Consider the following 13,544-nt stretch of genomic DNA (forward strand, 5'->3'; position numbering starts at 1 on the left):
CAGATCCACGCCGCTTTCAGTAGTTCCTATCAGACGGCTGTTCGGCAGCCTGTGCATGAAATGAGTCTGGTGGGTCTCAGCCCAGTTCTCAGCAAGCGTGACAAAACCCACCCCAGCTGGCAGCGATCGGGCCTCGTGGTGGCCGTGTCAGCCGTGAGCCCAGGAACTGGATGAGCTGGGGGCTGGCCTCGCCTCTCTCCTAGAGATGGTCCCTCCAGGGCAGGACTGTGAGGAAGCTTCTACGGCCTTTGCTCTGGCTGCTCGGTGAATAAAGTGGGCCCTTCGCTCTCAAACCCTGGCACCGGCCTTCGCACGAGGCTCGATTAGAGACAAAAAATTGAGAAATGAATCCCCAGGAGGCTAGCGGTGACTGTGGGTTCCAAGATCCCAGAAGGATAAACGACAGGCAAACTGAGCCAAGAGGAATCTCCAGACCCCCGTGAACCTCTAGCCAGGAGTGAGACGTGATAACACCATGCAGCCCCCTCTGACGTTACAAGCTATTGGCTCCGTGGGCTCTCAACTCTCTTGCTTCGGCAACTGCAGGGTGATATGTTCCCTGTCTGGTGGCAGCTTTCTTCTGCTGCACAGGCTTGGCTAGGAGGCTGGAGGGGTTCTAGCTGAAATCATGGGGCTGGAGTCTACTGTTTCCCTCTTTGCCCCCTGGGTGGAGTTGCACGGACAGAAGCAGAAGGCAGAGTTTGACCCTGGGTTCCCACCTACCTTCAGCCACACCTTTGGTCTGTAGGAGAAGGAGTCCAGGGCATGCTCACGTGAGCTGTGTTTCTTCGCCAGTCTCCTGAGCCCTGCAGAGTACGGGCTGTAGCTGCTCTTGCCAGCTGCGCGTTTGCTCAGCATCCTCTGGTCTTACACACAAGGGGCCTACGGGCCGGACCCATCCGCAAACCCCCAAGAACTGGCCCGGAAAGAAGGATGGGGAAGGAGGAGCAAACGCAGCCACTGCCCTTTAAGAAGCTGCTGGATGGTTTTCGGCGGCCTTGGGACCCACCCCCATTCCTTCTTCAGAGAATCTATAGTTTAAATGGAGTCTGTTGCTAAGGAGGGGCTGAGGTGGGTCAGGGTGTGTGTCTCAACCACAGCTGTTTCCAAAGCAGCAGGAAGATGAAGCTGGGAGCTTCCCTTTTTGCCTGCTTTAGAACCCCATGTAGCTCATTTAAAAAACATCCACACGCTCCTGTCCGTCCCCCCTTTGCTCCCTCCTTCCAGAGCTGGGCCTAGCTGACCCCAGAGAGCCTCCCCCAACCTCTGATTTCTGTGCTCTATCATGGAAATAAAGGCGAGCTCCTGTCTTCCTCCTTCTCCGGCTTTGATCTCATTCCCTCTGTCCCACCTGGCTCAGCCGCTTTGCTGCTGCAAAGTTGCCTTCCATAGACGCGAATGCCAAATCCTACCCGACTCGCCCATTAATAATCGTTTCCCTCCCTTCGCTCCCAATCGCTGCTGCTGCTGCTGAATTTCTCTCATCCTTCCATCCGATCCCCCCCCCCCTCCGTTTAATCACATCTTCTCTCCTTTTCAAAGCCAACTTCTAAACAGAGAAACTGTTGCCTCAGGTATCTTCCCCCCCTTCCTCTTCCTCCCACCGCTGCCCTAAAGGTTGGTAATTTTCAGAGCCACTCTGCCTCCCATTGCATCGTAGCTGTTCACATTTGCATTGATCAGAGGAAAGAGGATGCAGTGTTACTTACAGATGGGGTTTGCGGTATGGGGCTTCCTGCCCTGGTCTTCTTAGATATTGAGGGAGTTTTCATTAACTCGCGTTTCTTCCTTGAAAACATCTTTCCCAAAGGTAGAACAAGGTCTTTCTCGCGTCCCACCCCAGCCGATCCCCGGTCTCTGAGCTCCCAGCTGGGGTTCACTTTCTCTTTCTCTCTATTTCCATCCACCACGGCTTGATCTCGAGCCTTGCGTAGATGCCCTGTGTAGCTGCAGCCTGCCCAGCTCAGGCGCGACTCCCTTAACAGTTCAACCACATTAGCTCGCTGCTTAACTGTCAGGGCTGAAGCATGTGATGCAAACTAATTTCCTGATTGGCGTGTCAGGCTAACCTGCAAACACTTCACAGGAAAAGGCAAATGTGCAGAAAGAGAGACAAAAGCAGCTCGATTCCTCTTTTCTTGTTTTGCTTTTAGAGGTTTGACTTTTCTTTTTTTAAGTGGGGAGGGAAAAAAGGGGTTGTGATCACTGTTTTCAGGGGGGCCGGATCTCTCTCTGGCTCTTTGAGATGAGCTTTCCCTGCGGGTTTCATTAGCCCCGTTTTCCAGATAGGAACTGAAGCCAGGAGAGATTATAGGGGAAATTTTCAAAGACACAAAGGAGAATTACGCCCCAACTCCCGCTCCGTTTCAATGGGAGTCAGGCACCAAATCACCCTTTGTGCTTTTGAACATCCCCCTATTTATTATACTTACCTGGCCCCTAGTGCCAGAGTGCCTTACAAGCTTTATTTGTATAACCCCCAGTTTACGGATGGGAACTCAGGCCCAGGGGGATTAAGTGACTTGCCCAAGGTCACGGAGAACGTCAGTGGCAGAGAAGGGAATCAAATCTTTGGGCAGGGACTGTCTTTTTGTTCTGTGCTTGTACAGCACCTACAACAGGGGGGTCCTGGTCCACAACTAGGGCTCCTAGGTGCTACAGTAACACAAATGAATATTAACCCTCCCCTGCAGCACAGCCCAGTGCCATAACCACAGTACCAACCTCCCTCCGTCCTCACCCCCTCCACCCCCCGGTTTCCTAGAAGCAGCGTGTTTTATGGCACCTAACACATCAGATTATCTTGCAAAATCTTTGTCTAACTGCACCTGCTGAGTGGCTGAGCGAGGGCCTAGCTTTGTGAGCAGGTCCTGAGAGGTGCTGCCTGGCTGCCATGCGCATGCCGTCAGGCCCAGTTAGCCTGTGGAACTCGCTGCCGTGCTATGCCATTAAAGCCAAGAGTTTAGCGATATTAAAAGAGGGATTAGAGACGCTGGTACGGAAAATCCAGGGTTACAATAGTAAATGTTAGAAATAACCGAGGGAGGGATTTAAACCCTCGTGCTTCATGGCGTAAGGAAATTCTGACTGTGGTCACTCAGCAGGTAAGTCCCTGGGCAGGTAATCCTGCAGCAGCAGGGTTCTTGCACCTTCCTCTAAAGCATCTTGGTACTTGCCGCTATCAGAGATAGGAGGCAGAGCCAACCTAGCAGGGGCGGCTCTACAAATTTGGCCGCCCCAAGCAATCATGCCCGGGAGGCGCCCCCGAGCCGCGGGAGCAGCGGACCTCCCGCGGGCATGACTGCGGAGGGTCCGCTGGTCGCGCGGCTCGGCTGGACCTCCCGCAGCTGCGGGCGGTTCGCTGGTCCGGCGGCTCCGGTTGAGCTGCCGCAGGCATGCCTGCGGGAGGTCCAGCCGAGCCGCGGGACCAGCGAACCGTCCGCAGTCATGCCTGCGGCAGGTCCGCTGCTCCCGGGGCTCCGGTGGACCTCCCGCAGGCATGACTGCGGCAGGTCCGCCGGCCCAGCCTGCCGCCCCCCCGGGAAAGGGCCGCCCCAGGCGGGTGCTTGCCCCGCTGGGCTCTGGAGCCGGCCCTGCAACCTAGTGTGACAGTTTCCTGGGTCCATTCTTGCTGACTGCAATGCGGGGAGAGGGCGAGCCACACCTTGCAGGATTGGGCCCAATTAACCCATTCTGGGGCTCCTGGAGGGGAGGCAGGTAATTAAGGATTAGAACCAAACTTGTAGGGCAAGAGAGAGCGAAGAGCCAGGAGAGAGGTGGTTGGGGATTTCTGCTCTCTGGGAAAGGAACCACAGAGGGGCCTACAGGAAGGAGCTTGTGCCCTAGGACAGTCCTGAAGGGTGAGGACAGTTGGGGACCAGGCCACTCCTAAAGCAGGCCTGGGAGAGGAGGCTGCAGAGAGGAAGCCCTGAGAGTCAGGGAAGACGACCAGATCATTTGAGAGGGATGAAGGGGATTGAGCCTGGAAGAGTTGGAGTTTGGATGTGGGACTCTTAGTGTGACCTGGCTGGAGAGCCAGGTCACCGCACAGCCCGGCAGAGGAGGGGGGAGAGGCAGAGGGTCTTGCCCAGAAGGAGGGTCTCTGGGCTAGTGAGGCTCTAGAGTGACTACTGGGAGAGGAATAGTCAGCTGGTATGCATGCGTGTTTCACGTTGCCTGACACGGTATGGCTGGGTTGTGGGTTTGAGTCTCAGTTCCTCCGTTCCTGTGCTTGGGGCAGGGCTGCAGGGTGTTGTTAAGGTGGCTTTAAGCCATCTCTGCACTCCCTGAGTTATGGGGTTGTTCAAGGCACTTCTTGACCCCTGGCACATGCTAGAGCAGCCTCGGGGCTGTTGTACCTTATGGTCTGCTTCCCATGCCCCCCATCGACCATGGCAGTGCTCTGGGGCCGCACACATCCGCTCGGTCTGCTGGGAGCAGAGGTGGGATAGAGCCCTTAGTCCCATTCTACAACAGCCACAGAGCAGGGAGACTCCCAGCACAAGGAGTATTCTCAGGGGCCCTTTCCACCCACTGTAAGCCCCTGCCCTAACGTAACCGAGACGTGGTCCCACTCAGTGCAATTTAAGGGCTTGATCCTCCAGTTCTCTGGCAAATTGCGCACTGCAGTCAGTTGCCTGAGTAGGGACTGAAGGATTGGGTCAAGTGGGTGAAAGGCTCCAGTTGCATGGAGCAAGATGAGGAGTCTGCCTGTGGCTGGGGATTTGCCTGTGGAGTGATGCTAGGTTGGGTATTTGCTGCAGTTAAAAGTGGTCTCACGGGAGACAAAAGTGCCAAGTTGGAGCCGCTTGGCATTATTAACCCGCCGATGGCAGGGCTAGGCTGGGCCGGGCTCTTTAGGCCAGAGGGTCTCAAACTGGGGGGGAAAGAATGTATTTGGGGTGGGGGCATGAGAAGCTTTGGCGGGGCGGCGGGGGACATAACTGGCAAAGCCGACTCCTCCAGACACATCAGCTCCTCGAGTGGTGCTGTGCATTCGACGGTCAGTGGCGCTGTGCGTTGTGACACATTTCTGTGACGCTTGCCTAGCATCATACAAAGGCTTTGCCATCGGTACATGAATCCGTTGGCTACAACCCGGTGTGCACATTTCACTGTCAGCATCGATCGCCATCGCGGTGTGGCCTTTGCGGTTATTACCATGGCTCGTTGGCGCTGTTTGAATCAACACCTGGCTGTTGGTAATACTGCGTGAGGGTTGCATGTTGATATACTTGTGTGTGTGTGTGTGTGTGGCGTGTGTGTGTGTGTGTGTGTGGTGTGTGTGTGTGTTTGCATAAACTACTGCAGACACAAAGAAGGGGGTTGCCATCAGAAAAGTGTGAACCGCTGCTCTGGGTGAACTCTGCTGCCACCCATTGGCAAGAAGGGGCAATGAAACCGTGGGAAAATCTGTGCGCTTCCTGCCGTTGTTCAGGTCTTGGGGTTCCCCTCTGCGCGCTAGAGAAGTTGGCGATGCTCTCTCCAGAATTGATGGCTTTGGGTTTGAACACGTTAGCCTCTTCTCAGTTTCAGTTTCTGACCAGCAAGGAAAACTTTCTTGACTCTTGGTATTTGTATGATGGTAGCACCTAGAGACCCCAACGGTGGGGTGACCGGACGCCCTGATTTTATAGGGACAGTCCCGATATTCGCAGCTTTGTCTTATATAGGCGCCTGTGGCCCCCCCATTCTGATTTTTCACACTTGCTATCTGGTCACCCTACCGGACGGGCGCCAGGCGCTGTACGGACACAAAGTAAGAGACAGTCCCGGCCCCAAAGAGCTGACAGGCTAAATGGCCGAATGGCTGGGAGAGGAAACAGGTGCAGAGAGGGGAAGTGATATCACCCAGCAGGTTAGGGGCCAAGCTAGAAATCTAGAGCTCCCCTTCCAGCGCCATATCTGCTAGGCCGCCCTGCGTCTCCTTTCCCACCATCTTCTCTCTCTCCTTTTCCTTGTCCCTCTCTCTCTCTTCTCTTCCTTTCTCAGACTTTTGGTTCTCCAGGTGTTTACATGGGAGCCAGCACCATGGTAGCTGAAAGAATTTCTCTCCCACATTACCCAAGAACTCTGTGATTAGACTCCCTGGCCAAACTCTCCTTCCCCACACCCCCAAAGGGGGCACATTTTAGTGAGGGACTGATTTTTACCTATATAATTTGTATAGTGGGGGTGGGAGCCATTGAACCAAACTGTAAACCCTGTGTATGATGGGAACCACTTCAAGCCAGGGGGTGCGGCAGCCCCCCTAGTTCCACAGCTCTGTCGGCAAGGGGCTTAGCTCGGTATAACTACATCTCTGGGGCGGTGGATTTCAGCCGTGACTGATGGAGTTGCACCAGTACGGGTCTGTAGTGGAGACCAGACCTCAGTGTGTGCCCTGGGTGCCTGGGCCCTGGTGATGCTGAGACAAGACCGTGGATTATATACGGCCAAATGCGGCCTACGTTCGGGAGCCCAGAGAACGGCAGGGGAGCTCTGCCTGGTGCTGGTGCTGTGGTCAGAGGCCAGGCAAGCTCTGAAATCCCGTCACGAGGGGTCGCTGTTGGAGCAGTTTAGACTCATGGAAAGGGACCGAGGTTGTTCTCTCTGCACCTTCGATGGACACATGGTCCTTGTATGATGCTGCTCTGGATGAGAGGGTTCTCCATGGCTCCCTCCCCCTCTACCATCTTCCTCTGTCCTTAAGGACAGCCCCTCACACTTACTTCCCTACTGCAAAAGGGTGACAGGGCCCATATAAGTCCCTGAATAGCTGGGCTATCCCCATTTTACAGCTGGGGAAGCTGCCACACCAATATGATGTGACTTACCCCGGCTTGCAGAGCAAATCAGTGGCACAGCCAGGACTTGGATCCATGTCCCCTGAGCGCTGACCCCCCCACTGTAACCACTAGGCCAGCCTTCCTCTCGACATTTCGTTCTGCTCTCTGCCTCCCACTGCTCAGCGCTGGCAGCTGGGTCCCTTCGAAGAACAGGAATTAGCAGAGAAGAACAAATCTCTCTAGCTAGAGCAGTCCAGGAGGGAACATCTTTTTGTTCTGTGTCTGCACGGATGGGGGTCGTGCTCTGTGATTGGGGCTCCCGGGTGCTCCTGCAATACACATAATAATGGGTCAAACTGGAAGAAGAGAAGGACGGAAAGTAATGGACTCACAGGCTCAGATTCTGTTCATCTCCTGTAGCAGAGAACCAAGTGTGGCCCTTTGTATGTAGGCTGCTGACAGAACCGGGCTGCCTAGGGAAAGAGGAACTCAGCAAATCTTGAATAATTGGTCATCTCTGGAGCGGTAACTGCAAGTGACTACGGTTCTCTCCAGAGACATCAATGAAACCCCTGCAGCCAAGCACCCCCGCCCGCGTGGGATCTGGCGTTGGATGTGAAATGTGCAACTTGGGCTACTGTGCTCTGCTAATTAATTACTTGAATTAATTGTTATTTCTATTGTGCCAATCGTGTGCCACATTTTCAAGCTTTTCTCCATTAAAAATGAGGACTAGAAACGTACTTTTTTCCCCCTCTTTCTTTATTGAGGAAAGTTGAGATCATCATGTACTCACAGGACTCCGGCAGCTGGAGCTTTTTAAAAAAAATAAGTAAAAAATCCAACACCAAATACTGAGAGGGCTGGCAACACTGGAAATGTTATTTAACACATTAATAAAATGTGGTGGCAAAACCCACCGAAATTGGCAAGGGAAGGGCAAGTGTAGGACCTGAGATTGTGTCCAACCTCTTTAAAACTGGCTAGATTTCCAGCTGAGGGCACCAGCACCCCTTTAATCAGCTTGTTGGATCAGTCCCAAACTATTGCTCCAGGGAGGCAGACAGCCTGGGTCACACATACTGGGAGTGGAGCAGCGTTAAGTTAATCAGTCTGGATGTCCTCTCCTGAGAGAGGCACATGTGACTGTGTGTCTCCAGGAGGAGTGAGCCTTCTGTCTGGGTGACTGTTGCCTCCCCTGGGAGCACAGAATACATACTCCCACTCAGGCACTGGGCTGAACTTGGTTCCTTATTCCTAGTTCCTTAGTCATAGCTCCCAGTTCTATATCTGTAGCCAACCAGGCCATGGGTGGTGTGACAGGGTCAGGCCCGATGGCTACAAGAGAGTGGTCGAAGGCAGATACATGAGCTCCAGGTTAAGCAGGTCCCTTTTCCCTGGGTAAGATAACAGGGACTATTCCAGAACACTCAGGAACTTTCTAGAACTAATTAAGGCAGGCTAATTAGGACACCTGTAGCCAATTGGGAAGTTACCAGAATTAATTAAGGCTAATCAGGACACCTGGTATAAAAAGGCTCTCACTCCAGTTAGTGAGGTGTGTGTAAGGAGCTGGGAGTGAGAGGATGAGCTGCTGGAGGACTGAGGCGCACAAGTGTTAACAGACACCAGGAGGAAGGTCCGGTGGTGAGGACAAGGAAGGTGTTGGCAGGAGGCCGTGGGGAAGTAGCCCAGGGAGTTGTAGCTGTCGTGTAGCTGTTCCAGGAGGCACTCTAGACAGCTGCAGTCCACAGGGCCCTGGGCTGGAACCCGGGGTAGAGGGTGGGCCTGGGTTCCCCCCAAAACCTCCCAACTCCTGATCCAACACAGGAAGCTCTCTGAGGCTAGCAAAATCCAGCAATAAGCGCAGGACCCACCGAGGTAGCGGAGGAACTTTATCACAGTGGTCAGGCTTAGTGGTTGAAATGAGAGTTTGGGCTGCCAGTTAGAGCTGGGTCCAGGGTGAGCAGAGTCCAGGAATAAGCCGAGGGATCAGTACTGGACGGACAGAAGCCGAATGCCGGAACCAGAGGTGGAGCCGAGGATTGAATCCGGAGTGGAAGCGGGGGCTGGGGCAGAGCAGGTTCAGAGACCAAGCTGGAGCAGGGACTGGAAGCAGAGCACGTAGAGCGACAGGCGTGGTACGCGTTGAGCAGACACTGATCTGCGAGTAGGGCTGCTAAGCCAGCAGCCAGTCAGGGGATGTGGCTACTCTCAGTCCCAAGTCGAGTGCAGGAAATTCGCTTCTTGTCTACCAGCCTGGTGAGTCAGGGAGCCCGGCAGGAGCTGGGCCCATCTGCTTTGGCCATTGACAACATTCAAAGACCAAATAACATTTAATCAATGTAAGGTTACATAATAAATGTGATTGAATTTTAGAACAATAGTTACCCAGGTCATCCCGCTCGCCCTTTTTGAATTTTGGTAACATTAGCACCCTCCCCGTCTTCTGGAATTTCCCCGCTATTCCCAGGGCCACCGAGTGCAGGTTCGGGCCCTGGTGAAAAACATTTTTCAGGCCCCCCAGCAAGGGTGGACCGGCTAAACAGGGCTGGGGAAGCTGGGCCCCAGGCCCCCTTCCAGACCGCCGGGCCCTGGTAATTTGTACCGGCTTCCCCCCCCACTCGTCGGCCCTGGGTATTCCAAGCTTGATTAGAGATTAACATTGGCGGGCTGGAGAGCTCCTTGACCAGCTCTTTTAGGACTCTTGGGTGCGTCGCCTTCTGAACAACCCTGTTTGCTGCTCCGGTTCCTCCATGGGGGGGGGGGGAGGAGAGGCTGGTGACGTGGGCCACTACTACTCACAAAGAAATGCTTTGGGTCAGGGAGGGACGTGCCCCAGCTCCTTCAGAAGAGTCTGGTGGTTGTAGGGGCGACACTTACAGTCCAAGAAGCATTTTGTCACCTACAGCCAGTCAAAACCCAGCTTCAAGCCCCATTTGCGAGGTGGTTGTGTGGCATATGCCAGCATAGTACTGAGGAGAAAAGCATCGGCTCAGGGGCTGATGTGGCCCTGCTCCTGCAGAACAGTCTTGACGACACAGGGATGTGTCAGCGGGGGTGACCAACAAGCATTTTGTCATGGAAAGCCAGTCAAAACCCAGTTCCTTATTCAAGCCCCATTTGCTAAATAGAAGTGACAAGGAAGTGAGAGAGAATGAGAGAACAGACACATGGCAAATGTTAGTCCTGTGGCTCCAGGCACCCCTGCAAGACGCTCAGATACCACCATGATGAATGCGGTAAAAAGACCTGCACAGAACGGAACAGCAAGTGGCAACATATTGCTTAGAAATTCAGCTTTGACGCAGGGAGTTACACATCCCAGCTGTGCCAGAACCAAGTGGCTGCTAGGACGGCTCACGTGGGCTGACCCAAGAAGCAGTTCGTCACTTACAGCCAGTCAGTGTCCAATTCCTTATTGGGATAATTAGTCAATACATCATTATTTACTAACATAAATTGTTCTACAGTCGATCCCATTTAGAAATGTCACCAAAATAAAAATGTAATCTGACGGGGATGAATATTATTAAAAACATTGGCACATGCCGGCTCTGCTCTTTGGGCCAGATCCTCAGCTGATGTAAATTGGTGCAGCTCCATTTAATTTAATGTGACCAGATCCCCAGCTGGCATGAATGAGTGCTGTTCCGTTGAACTCAGTGGTCCAGATAATTAGCCAGTGTAATCAGCATAGCTCCAGAGAAATCAATGAGGCTGCACTGATTTATACCAGCCGAGAAGCTAACCCTGGCCTGGAGTTGTTCCTTTTTTTGGCTTCACCAATGCAACTCACTAACACAGACATGCTGCACTCGTGTCAACCATGACTTGCCATGGTACAGCACCGTAGCTGGCACGGTTTACACTGGTGTAATGATTCTACACAGGGGTTTTGCACCAGTTCAAAAAAGTTCAATGTAGCCAAGACCACTCGCACGAGGGGTGGAGAGAACACACAGAGATAGGTGCGGGGGCAGTCTTGACATGGAAGAAGGAAGTGTTCTCTTGGTTTCTGAAATAGCCATGAAGATTACTCAGGGTTAGGGTGACATGTGCCTCCTGCCATGCAAACATCCTGTGCTCCAGCCGTCAGATCCAGCTGTCACTCTGATTGTCTTCAGATCCCTTCTGGAGATCTCTCTCTTAGCCCTGGATTACGATGAGCCCTGATCTGTCTCACAAAACAATCAGATGCTGCTGCTGGTTCTCCTTCCCATAACTAGGGCGTATGAACTGAAAGCCATCCCTTGCCCAACAATCTAGATGTGCTGCCTGCATGGCGGTACAGTGTAACCTACCTCCTCTAACCCAGTGGTTCTCAGGACAAATTTTTTGGTGGCCTCAGAGTGCCGCTCTCACATTTTTTCCTAAAATACTTGATTAGCTTTAGGAAAACCAAATAAATATGCACATAGACATGTCCAAATCATTGCCATTTATTTATTGCTAGCTAGTAAGGCTGGTGTGAAAAGTGCTATTAACAGACATGCAAGTATCACTTTTCACAGCAGGCTTACTGAGCCCTGGCAAGCCTGGGGCCAACTTAAGCCTTAGATGGAGGGTTGGGGGAGGCAGTGGGGAGCCAGAGAAGATGGGGGTGGAGGACTGGAGCCTGAAGCCCTGGGGCCAGAGCCTGAAGCCCCGCGGCTGGAGGACAGGGTCCACGGATGGAGCCTTGGCTCTGCCACTGTGCAGCAAGAGCTCAGGGCTGGAGCCTGAAGCCCCGTGGCCAGAGCCTGCTGCCCCGCCACCCCAGGGTTTGAAGCCCAAAGCCTGAGCCCCACCACTCCTGGAGAAGTGGGGAACTCCCTGGCTGCCTGCTCCTCCACTCCAGCGTTGTGCCCCAGGTGTCCCCAGAGAGGCCGTGCTGCTGGCCCCAGCATCCAGGAGCAACGGAGAGGGGGAGGGGGCTCTACTTATCCCTCCCCCCCCATCACAGCCCAGAAGTCTGTGGCCCCGAGAAAAGTCCCTGGTGGCTGCATGTGGCCACGGTGGTTGCATTTGAGAAACAGCTGCTTTAACCCTTGTGTTTGCCTGGATTCACCAATCTGCTGTGAGGAACGTGGCCTGCCCACCGATAAACTGGGTGGTATTATGTCCCTGCAGAGCTGGCAGGAGGTTGCGGAGGGGTCTAAGCAGAAAGCTGGGGGAAAAGGGACAAAAACTGATTCTTGTCTCCCCTCCCCCCCCTGAAAGTTTTCATATGAAATTTCAGATTTCTGTTCCCTCCAGGGACAGTGAGCCACCCTCCCTATCGGTATCCAGACACCATGCTGATGGGTGTGATTGATGAGACAGATAGATTGGATTAGATGTGTATAGGGATAGATAGATAGATTAGATAGAGGGGGTGTGTGGGGATAGATAGAGGGGGTGTGTGGGGATAGACAGATGATATTGGGGTGTGTATGAGGATAGACAAATAGATAGAGTAGGGGTATGGGGATAGATGGATGGATGGATAGATAGAGTGGGGGTATGGGGATGGATAGAGAGACAGACAAAGACTGTGGTGTCTCAGTAGTAAGATTACATCTGTTGAGAAATGGTGCCAGCCACCCACAGTGGTCTGTCACCCGGCCCTCCCAGGCCGCGCCCTCATTAAGAGTCAGTCCTCGCTACACGCCTGGATCACACCCAGTTACTCCTGGGAATGGGGATCTTAATTCCGTCGCCCTGGGAAAGTGACACATAAATGGGTCATGTGTGTTTGGGACCTGATTGACGCTGGGAGCTGCTGGGGTTCTCCAGCACAATGGAGGTGCTCAGTAGTGACGGGATAATGGGGGGTTGGATGGGATGCAGCCGACACCCCCAGCTTCCAGTAGAAGAAGCACCTTTTCCTGCCATTGGAAGCAACTTTCTGTCCAGCCTGCCCAGCCCTGCGGGTAGCAGAAGGAAGCCTCACCCAGCCCTGCCCTGATGAGCGTCTACCCGGAATGAGCTCACTGCCTTGGTATGTGTGGGAGAGCTGGGAAGGCAATCAGCATCCTGGGCATACCCCATCCTCAGCTTGGGCTCCTGGATGAATTCAGGACAGCCCCTGTGTGGGGAGAAAGGGGTGGGGGGAATAGCCGTGTGCATCACTGGAGCATGCCCAGCCCTAGAGTGTGTGTGAGGGAGCGGGCAGGGGGTTGTGTGTACACAGGAGGGCTGGCGGGCTCGTAGGGGCCACTGGGTGTTTGAAGGGCTCGGGTGTGCCCAGGGGTCTGGGTGAGGCGCCCCGAGCATCTGACATAAGCAGCGATTAATTTTTGCCAGGGCTGAGAGCCCCGGCACCTCTAGGCTTGGCAGTTCACAGCCCCGGCAATTTGGGCTCAGGGATTGTGCAGGCACGTGCGTGTGTGTGTGGTGGGCGTGTCACGGCTTGGCTGTACTCTAGGATGGATGGGTCTGAGTGTGTAGGGGGGTGGGTGTTTATTTCTAGGGTGAGTGTAACATTTGGTGTGTCTGGGGAGATGGGTGGGTTGTGTCAGTGCTCGGGGGGGGGGGGGGGAGGCGTGTTAAGGGGAGGGTGTCTGTGTGTAAGGCGGGGTTGTGTGTCAGGACTGGGTGTCTGTTATGTGAAGGGGTGTGTGTCTCTGTGTGTGTGTGACTGGGGCGGGGGGGGGGAGGGGGATCAACCCCCCCAAACCTAGTGGGAAATCCCATCCCTGGGATCTGCCCCCGCCAGAGAGCCCAGGGCTCCATCTCTCACCCTCGCCTGGCTCGTCCGCCTGACAAAGGCTCCTGGAACGGAGCCGGCGCTGGAAGGGGGGCGCAGCCCCCAGC

General features: G+C 54.1%; 1 protein-coding gene across 2 annotated transcripts in view; it reads right to left on the reverse strand.

The window, feature by feature from the left end:
* The window catches only part of ARHGAP45 (Rho GTPase activating protein 45), a 43,924-nt gene extending 41,874 nt beyond the window's left edge, over positions 1–2,050 (reverse strand). For both annotated transcript variants that reach the window (XM_044998701.1, XM_044998700.1), the window contains exon 1: positions 1,710–2,050. In XM_044998701.1, the coding sequence (XP_044854636.1) occupies positions 1,710–1,799 (90 nt within the window). In that variant the 5' untranslated portion in view covers positions 1,800–2,050. The remainder of the gene's footprint in view (positions 1–1,709) is intronic.
* Positions 2,051–13,544: the final 11,494 nt, after the last annotated feature.

The sequence above is a fragment of the Mauremys mutica genome, chromosome 24 (assembly GCF_020497125.1).
Source record: "Mauremys mutica isolate MM-2020 ecotype Southern chromosome 24, ASM2049712v1, whole genome shotgun sequence".
NCBI classification, from domain to species: Eukaryota; Metazoa; Chordata; order Testudines; family Geoemydidae; genus Mauremys; species Mauremys mutica.